The sequence below is a fragment of the Gouania willdenowi genome, chromosome 16, assembly GCF_900634775.1.
Source record: "Gouania willdenowi chromosome 16, fGouWil2.1, whole genome shotgun sequence".
In the NCBI taxonomy this organism is placed as follows: domain Eukaryota; kingdom Metazoa; phylum Chordata; class Actinopteri; order Blenniiformes; family Gobiesocidae; genus Gouania; species Gouania willdenowi.
The window spans coordinates 10,046,772-10,065,350 of NC_041059.1; the positions used below are offsets into that span (position 1 = coordinate 10,046,772).

Below are 18,579 nucleotides of genomic sequence, written 5' to 3' on the forward strand. Positions count from 1 at the left end.
TCTCTTTCATGAACTCCCTGTAGTTCCATTGCGTACATTTTAGAAAAACTGCACTAACTCAACAAGGTTTTGAACAATGCTGAAAGCAGCCATAGAGGGAGGGGGGGGGGCAGTTAAGATGTTTTAGTTTTAAATCTAAGAAGATGTAATTGCCTTTTCGTAAAGAACATGTATAAAATATTTACACCATGTATTCTTTTTTTAAAAAATACAAAAAAAATGTTCACTAAATTCTTCTGTATTTGAGTAATATTTCACTGCAAAGGCTGCATTACTTTTTTTTTTATTCCACACTGACTGTTGAGTTGAGTTTCCATCTTTGACCATGGTCATGTTGGGACTGATCTCTGCACCAAAAAGCAGTGAGTGTAATTACCAGCAGCAGATGGGGCGTGTGGGTGACTCTAGTATTCATGAGCCGTGTACGCTTCTCTGAACGTGTCAGCCTGAGCTTTTCTTCTCCATACCCGCCCTCTCTTTTTCCTCTCTTCACTTTCTCTTTGCTTTGTCTCCTCTCCTGCAACAGTTCCTCCCTCCCCTCTCTGCTTCATCTTGTCCTCCTTTTCTAACTCCTCTAATCTGCTGCCTTCCTTTCTCCTATAGTCTTCCTCGCACGGTTCTTTTTCGATTTCTTCTCTCCAACCACTTGATGAGGCTGTGTTGTCTCTTTCATGCTGCTCCCTGCCTCGGGTCGCACAGCTGTATGTAGGTCAACCCCGCCTTTCACTGCCTCCCTCCTCCTGTTCAGACTGCCCTACTTTCAGCTGGATGCAGAGTACCGATGACATCACCTTTTCTCCCTCCTCTTTTCAAATTTTATGCTAACAGCGACTGACTGCACTGCGATTCCTCCTCGCTATCGTCTTCATCATCGTCCTCCATTATCTCCTTCATCACGATGAACTTGATAACCTTACCATTGGAGCTAAAAATACACCTTCCGGCGAGGGATTCGATAATGGGGGACTGGGTTATTTGGTTTAAATTGGCATCCGTGATGTTCAATAGCTGGGCTCATCTTTATCAGCCCTGTTGCTAGGGAGATCACTGTTGAAACACTGGCACTGGAAAGCAACAGTGAACGACCCCCACCCACTCCTTTTGTATTCAATCCAGTCCTTCAGCCCTCTTTGGTGTGCATGCAGTCCACGTCTCGCTGAGATTTCTCTTCTTCTTTTCCAAAGTTTACTTTGAAACATTGGGCATGTATTTATTTCTAATCCGTGTGTCATTCGTTTTTCATTATGTAACAAAACATGAAAAACAAAAAAAACACTCATTATTTGATATTTGTTTCCAAAACCAAAATGGAAAAAAAACGGAAAACGCCTTGTTTTTCAAATTCAAGCTCTTTTGCTTCGGTACAGAAAACAAAAAACGAAAAATGAACACCTTTATTCTTTTTCTCCATTACCGATTTGCTAAAGTACGTGACCCGGAAGTGAAGCGTTACACATTCTGAGATATCTTTAGCTCTGCAACACTTAGGAGTTTCTAAATCCTCCGAAATGTCCGTGAGGAGGTTCTGTGCCCAACACCTGCTAAAGTGAAAAGGACACGTTTCGGACACACAGTTGGAAGCAGCGATCTTGTCATACCGAACTGCCATTAGCATAGCCGTTAGCGTCGGATGAGAGTACACTTCCGGCTCTGCCAAATGCAGAGCAGTTTGATCTCAAGTGGGCCACAGATTTTATGCAGGAAAACAAGTAATTTTAATATTATTGAGCCCTAGTTTGCACGTTCCCATCCTACGTATACATAAAACTCAAAATATGTCAGAAACTGACCAGTTAATAAGTGATCCATATCAGTCCCAACAGGATCTTCACTTTAAATTTCTTAAATTTTCATCCAATTTCTATTTAATTAAAGGAAATATGATTTCATAATTTGAGGAAAATGTAAGGATTTTGTAAGAGTTTTAAGTTTTTTCAATTGTTTAACATTAAAAATGACTGTAATCATACGGTATAAGCACCAGGAAAACTGTGAGCCGCTGCAAATATTATTGAGTTTCATTTACATAATGATTCATGTTTTCTCTGTCATTTTTACTTTCTCCAATGGGCCGAAGTGGATGATCCAAAGGGCCGGAGTTCGCCCCCGGGCCATGAGTTTGACACAATTGGCTTAAGGAGTTTTATTGATGCCATTGAGTTACAGTGCTAAAAACCTTACCAGCAACTTCACAATGTTGTTCTATCCTGGCAATATTCTTCAACAGATATATGATTATTCCCTCTCGACTGGCAGCTGTATTAAACATATCAACATATCACGTCACCTCCATCTTGACTGATACACTAACTATTTGATCTGCTCTGCTATAAAAAATGAAGTTAACTGTCGTGTAAGCAATGACACAGCTGTACAGATTTGTCAGTCTGTCACTATCCTTACATCTACTGCAACTGTCCGCTGACATCTTCTGCCCTCAGGAGAATAAAAGCGTATGCCACAAATACTCACAGACTATATTAAAAGGACTGATGTACGTGACACAGTTGTGGTTAAATTGTGGACATTTGGAGTTGTCTTTAGTCTCAAAAGCAGAAAGAAAGAAGAAAAAAAGACATCTAAAGACAATCCTATCCACAAATCCAAAATCCCTTAAAGTATCAGAGCTTTTCAAAATCATAGCACAGGTTCTGATTAGCAGCTCCCGTAAGTGTCTTACCTGCGCTTGAGCAACTTCTTATTCTCCGTCTTAAGCACGTGGAGCTTCTTAGCGAAGCAGACGACGATCATGAAGAGAAGCAGGATGACCAGAGCAGAGGCTCCCACAGCCAGACACATCACCTGGAACTCAGTCACCACCGACTCACAGCGGGCACCTTTGTGCCAGATGTAGTCCTGGACGTTGCACCTGAGATGGAGAGAGGAGTGAGAAGACAAAGACGAGTTAGAAGAATGGATCAGTGTCAAGTCAAAAGATACTTTTAGGAAGAAGATTAAAATTGAGGATAGAAACAAGTGACAACTTAACAAAACATGATAAAATTCACAATTCATAATGTCTCCTTTTTTGTGCAGCCTGTAAATTTCACCTGGAATATGTTATTTGTGCCTCAAGGCAGGACAAAATTCAGATTCAGACACGTCACCAGTTCATCACAGAACTAGCAAAGAAAAGTGGAAGATCACAGGCACACGAGATAAAGCACCCATATACTGGATCAGGGGTTTTCAACCTTGGGGTTGTGACACCATGTGGGGTCGCCGGGTAATAAAATGTGGTCACCTAAATGTCTAGTAATTTAAAAAAAAATTATGTATTTTTCAATTTTTTCATTGTTTATTTTAACTGTACCAAATAGATACACAAAAATAAATAAATAGGATTAAAATTATATTTGTTAATTATATTTATTTATCTCTTTTTGCACAATTAAAAAAAAAACTATATGTAATTTCACAGAAATAGATATGCAGTGCAGTAAGGTAATTATTATTCCTTTTCAAATTAAAACACAAACTCATACAACTGTATTCTAAACTTTAACTTTCTCAAATACAAATATATATCAAATACAATTTTGTATAAATAATATCTGAGCTGGCACATAATGTCACTTTGTGTACTAATCCTGTATTTGTGACACATTTTAGAGAAAAAAAAGTCTCTGGGATCGCCAGAAATTTGTGATATAAAAATGGGATCACAACAAGAAAAAGGTCGTCAAGCAGATACTTTCACTGGCAACCTTAAAGGTGCAGTCTGCAAATCTTATAAAAGTGACTTTTTGTCATATTTACTAAAGCTGTCACTAGGTAAGGACAGTTTTATATCAAACTAGTAGTTTGTGTGAAAAAAACAGACTCATTGAGTTTCAGCTGCTGCTCCTTCAGCCTTTGGCAGATTGCCAGAATGCACAACGACTGAGCAAAAAGAACCAATCAGAGTCAGGATTGTGTTTGATAGGCTGTCTGACAACTGTTGCTCACAGGCCCCGCCCCCTTTCCCGGAACTAGAGTGCCGTCTTTTTTTACAGTGTATGGTCTAGAGGAGTAGAAGATGGAATTGGTGACTTTTCTGCTTGAAAGGTAATTACTGCTGCTTGATTTACATTATGTTTGATTTGTAATTGTTACACTAGAACTGTGGTGCATGTGTTGTTCATGTGCGCGCAGCAGCCTCCATGTGGCTGTTGTAAGTGACACTGTGTTGTTGCTGCTGCTTCTGCGGTGTGTGCATATTGAGAGAGAGAGAAGCTGCAGTAATATGCTTTTAACAGAGCATGTTATATTACTGTGATGCTGCTGTCGGACTAACGTTAGCTTGTTAGCTCCTCTGAGGGAGGGACTTTGGAAAGTTTGAAGGCAGGGCAAGAGAGCAGCGGGGAGGGAGGGGGAGAGAGGGATCTGAGAGTTGCGGACTGCACCTTTAAAGACATTTTTTTAATTTATTTTTTTAAATAGAATAGTTTTGCCAGCTCCAATTTTTTTTATTTACTGCATTTCATTTGAACTAGATTTATATTTGACATAGTGAAATTATATAATAGTTGTTTAAGAATAGTTGTGTGTCATTTTATCTTTAAAAAGGAGAATAATTTTTTTAAAAATTCAAAAATGTATTTTCATTTTTCACACCTTTCAGGCATGGAGTCCAGACCCCCAGGTTGAAAAACACTGTCCTAAATGCTATATAAACCTTTATGTTTACAGTGAAGCCATCAGTGAAGCTAGTTACCTTCAGATATTTAAAGGAAGGCTTCATTCAAAAATTGTACAATATAATGGCTGTGTGGGATTATTATGAAAAAGTAAAATAAATGGAGAAAAAAAACCTACGAATAAAAATTATAATTGTATATCTTTAAAACATATTGCCGTGCAAAAAACTTTCTTCTCGCAGGCAATAAAGACAAAAGGGTTCATGAGAAGAAGGAACACACATGGGCCTCCACTTTGAGATGCACATTATGGACACATATGTGGACACAGATAAACACACACAGCTGCCATCTGAGTCCCAGGCTGCCTTCGTGGCTGTTTGACTGAACACTGCATCCGCCGAGGGACTGAAACGACAGAGGCAGATGGCGTCGTCTACAGACGGCAATGTGTAAAATGTGTAAAATCAAATGTATGTCACCACATATTGAGTCTGTGTGACGCAGCTTCACAGCGTGTAAAACTTACACATGACATGGACAGAACTATGTAACAATACCATGAATTCAGCATGTGCACTTGATCAAAAAGTAAAGACGGGAAGGACGGTGGCGTATACAAACATTGCTTCACACTGTGATGTATACACAAACTGTACTAGAAATATGCATAATGTACACATCCGTGACATTGTCTCTACACACTGTAAATAGTGTATATATTTTGTCATCTGTTCCCACTTTGGGGATATGATAACAAGTACGAAGGAGAGAATAAGGTGGAAATTGCTTTGGTTGTTATTCTCCTCTCACACATTGGCTGAACAGAGCCCAGGTGACTGTTAGATATAAATAAACGCTCCTTCTTTTTCTCAATCCATGTCCTTTCATGAGCAGAACACTGAATTAAAGATTGCATATGTGACCAGAGTGCCATTAAATGTCGCGAACAGGATTCCACACTTCCGTGAGCAAGTCAAGGACACTTCGGACTTATTTCAAGTGAGACATCTGTGTTCATCCAGGCGCTCCTCTAACCAAGTCCTGACCTGAACTATTCCCCAGTGCAGTCTGGGGTGGAAAAGTCTAGGGAGAAATCTCCTCTTCCTTTGTTTTGCTATTGTTGAGAATAGGCTGAAGATTGGCCTGAGTTACGAAAAAGATACTAATAATGACCTTATTGCAGCTTATGCTCAGTTAATATTGTTAGGAAATGCTGACAAACAAGTACCTCAACTCTACTTCCACAGTCACATCTGAAACTGTCTACAGCAGAGGTTCTAAAACTAGGGTCAGTAGCTTGAGGGGTCCGTTGCTTGAGGGGTCCGTAACATATCAATAATTAACAATTATTCATGTTGTATCATTACAAAAGTGTATAGCTACCTGTATATATGGGGACCAATGCACCAATAAAAAATGTTTTTTTTCCCCAAAAGATTAAACACATTTTATGTTACATGCAAAACTAGTACAGGTACTCTCAGTTGATTTCTACTGCAATTATCTTAAATATTTTATGTTCATCATTAAAACATCAGGACTGCATGAATAAACATGAAAACAACATGTAACCAACACAAGGGGAGGGACCAGGGGCGGGAATAATTCAACAACAACAACAAAAAAGGTCACGGGGAACGTGAAAAGCAACGAGGATCAATGTTGCACTTGGTGAGTGAAACATGCACAGTTTGATGAAACAGATTTCCAATGAAAATTTTGTTGATTGTGTCAGAAAAGTGTTAAAATAATGGACACTTAGAGGCTTGTGTTTTTTTACGCTTCACAAAGGAGATGTTTATGTAAGTCAGAGTTACACCAAGCAAAGGATGGATGAGTGTGGGGGAGGGATAAAAGAGATGCGAGAGAGGCAATGGAAGATGTGTTAGTCGTCATGGCAACGCAGCCGACCAGCAAAAGCTAGCAGAGCAGTCCTGGCATGTCATGCCACCACATGCATCTTAGCACCCCCCCCCACACCACACACATACACACACCCCTTCCTTTTCTTTATTAACTGGCTGTCTCACTGCCCCCACCGCCCCCCCCTGCCCCCCCTCCTACCGTCTCTCTCTCATATCCCTCACATCTCACTGCACTTTGGCAAGTGCCTCCAACCTAATTACATCTATCCTTTCAGTTTGTGCAAGCATTCTTTCTCCTTTTCTTCTTATCATCAGCCGTGAAAAGCATCAAACATTGCAATCTCGCTGTATATCCAATGGAAATATGCTCCGTTATTGTCATAACAACAGTATTTATAATAAAACTGAAGGTCCACAGCCACACCAGCTGTGATATACAAATATTATATGTAATACAGTTGAGCTGTTCTTCTTTTTGGCTGTTTATGTTTAAGTGATAAAAGCAATAATATTTTCATTCCTCCGACACAGCACTTTTACACCCACATCTCTTCTTCTCCTGTTGCTGTAAAATTCATTCACTCTGTATCTGCCAGGAACACCTGACATGTTTAGATTGTCAACTGCCAGTCTTCTTCAGAGGTGTCTACCGATCGCTTTGATGTGTCCTTGACTGCCACGTAATAATTCCAAAAAGTTCCTTTTGTCTTCTTTTTGAATATGTTATGATTTCAATTATTCAGACAAATTTTATTCCACAGGAAATTTACTTTGATCACCTGACGTGTTTAGATTTAGATTGTCAACTGCCAGTGTTCTTCAGAGGCATCTGCCGATCGCTTTGACGCGTCCTTGACGTCTACGTAATAATTCCAGAAACTTCTTTTTGAATAAGAAGTTAAAGTTTCATTTATTCAACACATTTTTTCTCAGGAAAATTACTTTAATCACCTGCCGTGTCTTGAATGGCAACTGCCAGCCTTCTGCAGAGGCATCTGCTTGTGCCTTTGACGTGTGCTTGACTTCCTCGTAATAATTCCAGAAAGTTCTTTTTAGCTTCTTTTTGAGTAATATGTTAAGGTTTCATTTATTCAGTCAACTGTTTTCCCAAGACATTTCCTGCATAAATGGAACATGACCATATTATTAAAAAAGAACACAAAAATTACTTTCTGGAATTAATCACAAGACTCACGAAGAAGAAAAGAATGCGCTAAGAGGTGCTAGTGAAACATCTGAATAAACTGTAGAAGACTGAAGGTGTAATGCTGAATCTGATGTTAGCAGATTCCTTGGGTCAAAAAGAACAGCTTTCATATAATGTTCGTCTTTGTAGAAAACAACTCACAGATCAAAATTTAATATGAGGAACATGGAGGCCAAATGAACTTAATCCTGACCATCTTTGTCTAGAGGTGTGGACCTTTGTCGTACTATAGGAAGCCACTGCCATTAGGGAATAGTAACATTTCTTAAAAACACACATGTTTAAAGGTTTTATAGAGATAACTGACTGCAATCCACAAAGTCGGAGTGAACACGGCTTGTACCAGCTGGAGACAATCCCATTTCACGCTGATCTTGCAACATCTCATCTTGGCGGTTGTGTAAAAATCTGGTAGAGACATTATGTCTTTTGATATATTGCAACATGAAGTGTTTCACAAACACTTAAAATGTTTCTGCTTCTGATACTTGCACAGAATTTAGCAGTGCGTCATCCAGGACATGTCTAACCAAGAAGAAACCTCATAGCGTCATTCAGCCATACTGTTTGATGATCGCTTAAATACTGCTTAAAGCAGAAGTATCAAACATAGAGTTCATGTTAAAAGATTGGGAATGAAAATCAGGTGGACATATTTAAGGGAAGCGTGTTCTCCAGTATTTGAAAGAACCAAATCCTGAGGAAAATCCTGGTTGAAAAAGTGTTTTTTTTTTTATTTTACAAAAGAAAATATCTGTAAACATAGATTGCATAGAAAGAGCCGCAGTTTCAATTAAATATCACTAGTAGGCAGTGTGTTTTTATTATACAACACATGGATGAGCTGATTTCAGTGATGGACCTCATTTGGAAAATAGATGCATTCTGTGAAGCTTGTATTTTCTCTTCCCATGTATCAACAACTTTGGACCCTTTTTTTTTAAGCTGTTTTCAGTGATTTCTCAGCATTTTTTGTATATAATAAACACCTAAAACAGAAACATACTGTTTTATGTGAAAATATTGTGGTGCACACAGTTTAACGTTCATGTTTTGGGTGTATTTCAGGCATTTGTTGAGGTAAAAGTGAATGATTACAGCCCGGGGTGTTACTGGTCAGATATCTGGGATGTAGTTTGACAGGAGGGGAAAATTATTCTCAGCTGAATTTTAAGGAAGATTTTTATGATTGGATTTGTTTTTTTCCTCTAGCACTCACTCTGCAAGGAACTAAATACAAATTCGAAAAGACTTTTCATCAGTTCCAAAAAAAACCTCTCCTGTCAAATGTGTTTTACCCAACTGCCTGAGAGGGATCACAGAGGCCTGTGAATCTCTCCTCTTTCCTCTTGTAAATCTCCCAAAACTTGGGCTTAACGTTTGGTTTCCCCGTGCAGCTTTTCACCTTACCTCACCTATTACTACAGCAGTTTCTGCAGAGCACTGCAGCCAAATTTCAACCTGCGTCTGAGCACATGAGAAATTGAACAACAAAGCAACTAAAATGACATCTATTCAGTAGGGATGTAACGATTCTCTCACAATTTATTTTACAAAATGGGACTGTAGACAAATTTTTTTTTTGGGAAAAAAACTAGAAAATACTGTACTATTTTCCTTTTATTTTTCCTTTTTTGAAAAGAATTCCTTGATAAACTATTCAAAACAATGCAATTTAACTAAAAATAAATCTTGAATGAAATAAATAAAGGAATAATACAAATGAAAATGAAGCCTATTAATTTAAATTCTGGTTCTATACTAAACAATGCAAAACTGCATAATGGTTCTTTTTCTTTTTAAAAGTGCAACTGAAAATGTATTTTGTGCCTTAACAATTGGACTTTAAAAAAAGAAAAAAACCGCGATTGCACTGATTTGTCATATTTGTTTAGACCAGCAGAGGGCGCTGGTAACACAGTGGTCGGTTGGCATGCAGATATCTTGCAGTGAAGAAGATAAGCTACGCTAGCAGACAGAGCTAATAGAAAAATGTGACTTTTACAGATATTCAAGTAATATTATAGATATTCTTTCGGTGCTAAAGGGGTAAAGAATCATTTATTAACACATTTAAGAGTAGAAGGCGGCCAGAAAGAAAGTATAAGCAGACTCCGCCCGCCGCCTACACTTGTGGTTAAAAAAAGTACTGCGATTCAATTTTCAGAAAATCAATATCAACCGTGATACCTATGAATTAATTTTTAACTGCCTTACGATTAATCGTTACATCTCTACTATTCAGATATGACTGTGAGTTGGACATTTTATTTACACAATTTGATGTAACACAAACTAGAAGTTGACCGATATATTGGCCGGTCTGATATATGGACTTTTTTCAAGATCGGCCATGAAAAAAAAAAAAATATATATATATATATATATATATATATATATATACTTTTTTTTTTTACCATCACCAGCCCTCCTTAAGGAAGGGTAAGAAACACTTTATTATAGGGAGGATATAAAAAGAGAGGGCAGTGTTACACCTAGGTGAGGGGGAAGGGGTTAAGGGAACAGGGAGGAAAGACTGGGTGAGGAAGAGTTGATTATTTTAAAGTGAGAGTCAATTGTAAAGTTGTAGTTTTGCATATGTTGACAAGTGTGAAGCTTAGGTATAATGGTGGTGGGTGTGAACAGAGGGAAAGAGTGAGTGGTTCTACCTAAAACAGGTATTTAGTTTAAACCGACTACTTGTACATTTTTTTTTTAAATCGGTATCGGCCTTTGAAAATCTCATATCGGTCGACCTCTAAGAAAAACTCCTGATTTTCTTGAAAATGTTATTTTTTAAATATTCCTCCAGGCATATTTTCTGATGTAATGCAGCAAAAACCAAAAAATAAATAGAAAACTAAGGAAAAACTGAGATGGAACCACCCAGATAGGTGGATGTGAAGACTATAGATCAGTACGGGACACGAGAGCCCTAGAAAACAATGTTTTCACATAAACCAAAGAAAAACTCATTTCACTTTCCTTCTTGAACCTAACTTTTGGCAGGAGAAGGGAAATCGAGGTGAGGTTGAGGGCAGAGGAATTTTTTTAAAGACTGGGATCGATTAAAAGTAAACAAGAACCATCGTTTAATTCTTCAAGAATTGGGAATTCAATAAGACTGAGTTAAAATCTTTATTGCTACTTTGTCTTTGTTTAATCAGAACAAGATGCCCGACACAGTGAGAACAAGGCGGGGTTGGTAAAAGAGTGACTTCATCTCAACATCCACCCGAAAAACAGTTTTTCTACTGAACTCTCAAATGTGAAGGAGCCTCGTTCACCCTGTGATCCTTGCTTTTAATACATGTTGAGTGCAAACGCAAACACCTTTTTAAAAATATACAATATTATTTTTGTCAGCATTTATTCTACAGTATGTACATTATACACTTCAGGACTTACATTAGCTATTACCTTCTCATCACTGAGAAGTTAAGTATAACACCATAGCTATGAAATGGGGTTACAGAGAGGCGGTCCGGTTAGATTATGCAGGGCCGTAACTACTTTAAAGCAAAATATTAGTAAATATTTTATTAAAAATGTAAGCTTATAAATTGAAAAAAACTAATAATTTGGAACACTACTAGTTTCCTAATCCATTCCTAAATAGAATACAATTTCCTGAAACACAAATTTTATTTTTTTTTAACAACAAAAACTGCATTGCACTGCGTTGAGTGTAATGTGTGTAATGATCTCTGTTCATGTCTGGAATGTATCACGTGGCAGAGAATCAACATTTACTGCTAAAAACTACAGTGACCATAGTTGGATTTTTAAAATAAGACAAACTCTAATATCAGTATCAGAATCAGAATCAAGTACAGTTTAAAAACAGCTCAAGGAATTGAACTTGACAGTTGGTGCGAAGAAGAGAAAAAGAACAAAAAAACAAACCAGAAACAAAAATAATAATAATTAAACATATAAAGCTTCAGGGATAAACAAAGGATAAATACATACATACTGTATATACAAGTGCTGCAGGTAATATTGTGGGGGGCGACCGTGGCTCAGTGTTAGAGTGGGTCGTCTAAGTCATTGTCGTTGTGCCCTTGTGCAAGGCACTTTACCCACATTGCCTCATATGAATGGGTATGAATTGTGCATGAATGTTGGTGGTGGTCAGAGGGGCCGTAGGCACAAAATGGCAGCCACGCTTCTGTTAGTCTGCCCCAGGGCAGCTGTGGCTACATTGTAGCTTACCACCACTGGTATGACTGGTGTGAATGAATAATGGTTTCGGTAACGCGCTTTGAGTGCCCTCAAAAAAAGCTCTATATAAATCCAAGCCATTATTATTATTATATTGTCTTTATGGAGGTGGTGATTGATTGGGGGAGGGGCACATCTTACCTGTATACTTAACCATGGTGAAAATATTTTCACAAAAATTACTAATCTGAAAATAAGAAATGTTACACATTTAAAATGACTTGTAGTATTAATTTATTATTATTATTAGATTATAAGAACAAGGACACACTAAAAAGATAGTTTAGGTTTCTTTGGTTGCTTTGCAGGTTTTCAATTTGAAGCCAAATACTAAACGCATACTGTATTAGTTGTTATAAATGCTAACCCAACAAAAAGTCAGCCATAATTGACCTCACTTTAGCATGCTACGCATACTACTAGTTGTAATGTTTTTGTTGATTATTTCATTTAGTCTATTTTTTCACATTTGATTTACAAATAGTTGCATAAGCTGGAGAATAACCAATGGAAACATTTCTACTTGTTATTGTTTCTATAAATGATTGGATGGAAGGGGGTTTCTCTGTAGTGTCACCATGTAGCTGTGAGTGTGACTGTTCTGCCTTTAATCTCCACTATGACACATGATAATCAGAGGAAAAAAAAGAGAAACAGACAAGCAGCTGTGAAAACTGCTTCTGTGCCACAGCACTTTAGTGGCCGTGCATCTCAAACAAACTGATAGAAACAGACACCAGACCTTCAATCTTGACCATTTCTGGAAAAAACAAACACGTATTTGGTCGGACGCAATCTGTCATTGTTCAGCTCTTTTCTTTGATTTCCCTGAGGCATTATAAACTCTGCAGCGCATTCCCCAGATTAAGCAAAAGTATCGCTACAGCTTTCGTTACACAGATTGGAATGTTAGAAGCGTAATAGTATTTGTGAGTGGTGGGGGCCCATTCAATCAGGGAGCAAGCTAAACACTGGAATAAAACATCATCAAGACTCCATGTTCAGTAATAAAGGAAGATTGATCGGAATATTTATGCTGCGACGTTTCAATAGTTCTGGATTTCCAGAAAATAACAGATAACAATGGGTTTTAATTTTTATTTTTTGCATGAAGTAATGAGAAATGCTCCATTAATATCTGCGCAATAGCAAGAATGTGTCAGAAAAAAACAGCTGGGATGCTCACGCACGCCTCATTTGCTACGTTTTCGTTCACATATCTCACTTACATCCCATTTTCTGCAGGTCCCTCCATTTCAGTTGTCAACAAACTGTGCTGTGAGCTAACCTTCTTTCTAATTATATTTAAAGCGATGCTGCTAATGGCCTGTTCGGCACAGATTTGCTGGTAGGAGAGCACCGTAACTCATTTCCATAAAACCTGTCATTCCCCGGGGACCACTAACAACTTCATAAACTGCAAACCAATTACAGATGTGCAAATGTCTCCCATGTCGCACCTACTATGATTCTAACGTGCGGGATGTTTTTTTTTTGATGAGACAATGAGGAAAACGATAAATTAGCTGTAATTTACATGCAATAATTTATTTTCACATGTCAAAAAACTGATCAAAATAGCTTTTGCTTCCTATTAGTGTAAAAACTAAGGTTTGGGTATGTTAAATGGCGATAAATTTGATTTAATATTTTACGAAAACTTTTGGTGCAATTTGATGCAATGCTGTCTCAGTTATTACAAGATGCTTTCACCAGCTTGTTTAGGGGACCTCAGTTTGATTGGTGTAACCAATTACCATTGGCAGAGTCCTTTCCTGAATCGCCTTCCCCTCTCTCTCTCTCTTTCTCTCTCTCTCTCTGCCTGCTGACACACACGCCAAAATGGGGAATGTTGAAAACATTACATAATCATTTGTTGTGGTTTGCGTTTCACTGCACTTTTCAGAGCAAACCAAAACCAAGTGGAAGAGTGATAGTGTGTTCTTGTTTAATTTAGCTGTAAGGAAAGGGGATAAAACAGTTGATCCATCACCGGACTGATGAAGTTTGGGCTGCGATAATGTGAGACTTGTGTGGTCAACACTTTAAACTACTGTTTATTTAACAACTCCATCCATATATCCATTTTCTGACCCACTTGCTCCTTGTTTTCAGGGTTGCGGGGGTCTCCTGGTGCCTATCTCCAGATCTCATTGGGCGTTAGACGGGGGTACACCCTGGACAGGGTGCCACTCTACTGCAGGACAACACACACAACTTTCACTCACATTCACACCTACAGGCAATTTAGAGACTCCAATTAACCAAACAGTGATGTTTTTGCATTTAACACCTCATTTCACATATTTGATCTATTTGTAAGACTTTGTTAGAAAGTTGATTTCCAAAGGAAAGGTCTGGCACATAGTGACCTTGGGTGGGCTCCAGAAGATTTTTTTGAGTGGGCCGAGAAATTCCCAAGATTGGGAATATTAGTATGTAAATGTGTGGGTAATTATGGACGGCCTACATCTTTGTTCTAAAAAAAACCTTACGATAAATATCAAGCCAATGTTTTCGGACTCATAAACCATTAACATCTGGTTGTGTTTTAGAAAACACAATAAAACACCTTGAATCTAACAAACTCTGTGGGGCTGATATCTGCTCTACATCTACACAAATAAGGCCATAAAGTATTGTTAGGAATTTGAAGGGAAACACAGACAGAAGGACTCCATGAGCTCACACTTGGTTCAGAGGAGTCCAAGTTAGAACCCAATCAATCCAGATGACTGGCTTTGGATCTGTGTCTGTTTGTGTGCTGTGAACCTAAACTGTGTGTGTGTGTGTGTGTGTGTGTGTGTGTGTGTGTGTGTGTGTGTGTGTGTGTGTGTGTGTGTGTGTGTGTGTGTGTGTGTGTGTGTGTGTGTGTGTGTGCGCGTGCGTGCGTGCGTGCAACTGGCGTGATTCCTGCACTCTCTGACTTGGATGAGAAACATCCATAATTGTCTCTGTGAATGCTTGTGTGCATGCTTGTAATCCTGGTTACCTCTAGGTGTGTTTTCATGACACAAACTGATGTATATGACTATGTAAATAAGCTACAGCACACACACACACACACACACACACACAGACACACACACACGCGTGCTCACAACCCCAACACACACACACGCATTAGATTCAACCTGGCTTGAGTGAGCCGTTTCCATCCTGGCAGACGATGCAGGACTGTGATTCACTCTCTTCTTCTCCGCCCTCTTTTGTTTCCACTTCTCGCTCGAAACTCTTCCCTCTTTCATTCCGTGCTCTCCGTTCTTTCTTTTTAAAATTTGCTTTCTTTGTTCTCTCCCTTTTCCACTTGTGCCATCACAACAGGCACATAAACACACTTGCTTTGTCGCTTCAGTTTGCTCCTTTGTATTTCCAAATATGGTCGGAGAGCTGAATGCCTCAGCTCCAGACGAGGAAGAGATTTATGACACCAACACTTTCATTCTCCTCAGTCAGTCAAAGAGGAGAGCCAGAAGATGTCGCAGATTGCTTGAAAACAGGAGACTTGATTTCTTAGGGTGTGTGAGTTCTTGGGCGAGCTGAGGCTTACAGTTAAATCTATGAGCAAACAAGTGTCCAAGATCAAAACACAACGTAAATATTTACCTTATTTTCACTCAGGGGCCTCTGTTGGCTTGTATTAATAATCATTGCAAAATTAGGATCAAGAAAACAACCGGCAGATGTCTGCAATGGGAATCTGGACTTTAGAAACTTACCAAAAATCAGATGAGGTCTAGGGGTCACATACTAACATCAGGTCATCATATTTAATAACCCATGTAAAAAAATGGAAGCTTCTCCACTGGAAAATTGTGTTGTTAGCACATACAGTTAAGGATTAAGATAAATCTGTCAAATTATTGTTCATGAACGATCAAAAACAATGTCAACTTTACCGTCCAACAGGGTCTTTGGATTTGTCTTGGTCTAGAAACTAAACGATGCCATAAAAACCAACAAGAGCAAATTAAAATCTATTTTTTATCCACACATAGAGCAACAGAGAGAGAGAGAGAGACAGACAGAGCATGCAAGGTACTCATTATCGATTGGCAGCAACTCAATGTTCAATGTCTTGCCCAAGGACACTATGACATGTGGAAAGGTATCGCCTTGGTATCCATCCAACAGCCATTTTGTTGCACGATAAAACCATTCAAGAATTATTTTAAATGGTTAAATTAAAGGTGACACCCTAAAATCTTTGGTTAAGTTCTTGGTTTTCGTGCACAGTATTGAATACAAACTGTTTTAATTATTACATTGTTGTGAAATCACTGACAGTCAACACATCCATCCAACAATCTCTTTGTTGCACGAAAAATCCACTCAAGAATTACTTTAAATGGTTAAATTAACAACAACACCCGAACATTTTTGTTAAAGTTCTTGGTTTTTTCGTGCATAGTGTTACATACAAACTATGTTTTAATTACCACATTGGTGTGAAATCACTAACAGTCAACACATTACACACAGTAGTGCACTCCTTCCCAGTGCAGGTAGGATTTAACCAGTTAACCTGCTCTTCATGGGGTCGCGTGTTTTACTGCAGGGGGTTAAAAGGTCCAAACATTTATAGCACTTGAATTGAAATGGCTTGACATCTGAAGCAGCAGCAAAGCATGCACAGCTCACACACACACACACACGCACACACACACAAACACACACACACACACACACACAGGGAACTAACATATTGGTTCTCATCTGTGTTGAGCCAAAACGCCAATGACCCACATTAGGCATGCGCCCAGAAGTCAAACATCTCTCAGTGAGTGTGCAGTCTACATGTGCCACGTTCTCAGGAGGTTGATCATTGCGATCCGATGACTGGAAGACAAACTCTGGCCCAAATCTCTGGATCAGCATCAGTGTGTTTGTGTGTGTGTGTGTTCCACATTTCCTTCACACTCACATACTTTAATCCACTGATCTTTGAGATTTGGAATCAAATATAAAGTGCATTACAAATAAAATGTATTATTATTATTATTGTTATTATTATTACTGATCTGATTCTAGCTGCTGAGATAAGGGTTGATATATTGCAGAATAGAAATCTGAACTTGTTGACTTGAATGTTTTCCAAAACATTCTTCACAAACAAACTTCTGACTGAAATAGTATATTAGTCATGTTTACAATGTTTCAGTGGCTAAGTATGTTGCTTATATATCACATCCCCATCGGCTCGCATCACCTCTGACCATATATTAGCATGTTAATGTGTGCAGCTGTCCTTGAAAGAGACATATCGCTTTTATAAACTGATTTCATTCATTTCATGTTTGCAAATAAATCTGTACAAAATCCAATTATATATTTAAGACATAAATATATCTTTTTAAATTAAGTTCCAGCTTGTTTTTTCTCCTTTAATTCTAGTAATTGCCTATATTTACCACAATTTCCCTGTGCAAAGCCTTAAGTTTGTCTTTGTCAAATAAGATTAAAGAGAGAAAATATTAAAAGAGCTAAGCTTCAATCTATCTTTAACTTCAACTGAGATCTGGCACTACACAGTGCACAGTTAAGGGTGCAATAAAAAGGAAGTAGGGCTAAGTGATATACTGTATACCAAGATTTTCTCATACATGATATAGAATATGACAATATCCTTTATACTGATATAGCTTTATTTTATAGCTTGCATTAGTTTTAATAGGTTACTATGTCCATCCTCCTGCATACCCGTCTTTCTCAAAGCAAACTGCTCCCGCCCTGCCCCGCCCCGCCCCGCCATGCCCCGCCCTCACTCACTTACAAATTTTGCAGAGACAACACGCTGAAGGACGCAGATAGCCAGTGTGTTTCTGTTTGTGCTCGATGTACAGAAAAGTGCAATCTGCAAATAATGCTTAATACAATACTTAATACTAATTCTTATTTAAACTTCTAACACAATGTATCTCTACAACAGTAACATAAGGTACAAAATGAAGAGCGTGTTAAACTGCGTTCTGTAGACCAGACTGTGAGATCCGTCCAGAACTCACTCACACAGGCTTCCGGTGCAGCTGGCCGTTACTAAAAGTGTCTGTATGGCGTTTTGCACCAGTAACTTTGTTTTTCTGGTAGCACTTAAATGATGAAAAAATGTAAAAATGTATTATATTACAGTACTATCACCATTTTGAGAAAATATATCCAGACATGATTTATGGGACAGGCATGTGGCATATGGATTGCTTTGCGGGTATACAATTGATTTTATATTATCATTGTCAACATGAGTCTACAATATCACGTACTATAGTCTGTCATGCTAATGGGCTGAACTCCAGTGAAGCTCACAGACCAGGAAGTTTGATCTCCGTTTACGCTCAGTTTTATTTATCCGCTAAATAACGAATATTAAGATATATCTACTGAGACCACTAAAACCGGTAATCCGTCTGACTTTTGACCTCCACCTTGATTTATTACCACAGCAGGCTTATAGGATTTAGTAATAGAGAGAAATCATTACGGTAGTCAGTCAGTGTGGTTGCAGACAGTTAACAGGTAAATGTGTTTAGAATTTACATCTTTCATTTTGCTGTGTCTGCAGTTAGCTCGAGTCCAGGACGCTAATCACCAAGTCTGGCATAAGAAAGCTTTATTTCAAATAAATGTTCTTACTTTTCTGTTTTTTTTTTCCAATGATCTTTTC

General features: G+C 38.3%; 1 protein-coding gene across 16 annotated transcripts in view; it reads right to left on the reverse strand.

The window, feature by feature from the left end:
• The window catches only part of cspg5a (chondroitin sulfate proteoglycan 5a), a 52,212-nt gene that overhangs the window by 12,309 nt on the left and 21,324 nt on the right, over positions 1-18,579 (reverse strand). For all 16 annotated transcript variants that reach the window (XM_028470504.1, XM_028470500.1, XM_028470497.1 and 13 more), the window contains exon 3: positions 2,681-2,869. In XM_028470504.1, the coding sequence (XP_028326305.1) occupies positions 2,681-2,869 (189 nt within the window). The remainder of the gene's footprint in view (positions 1-2,680; positions 2,870-18,579) is intronic.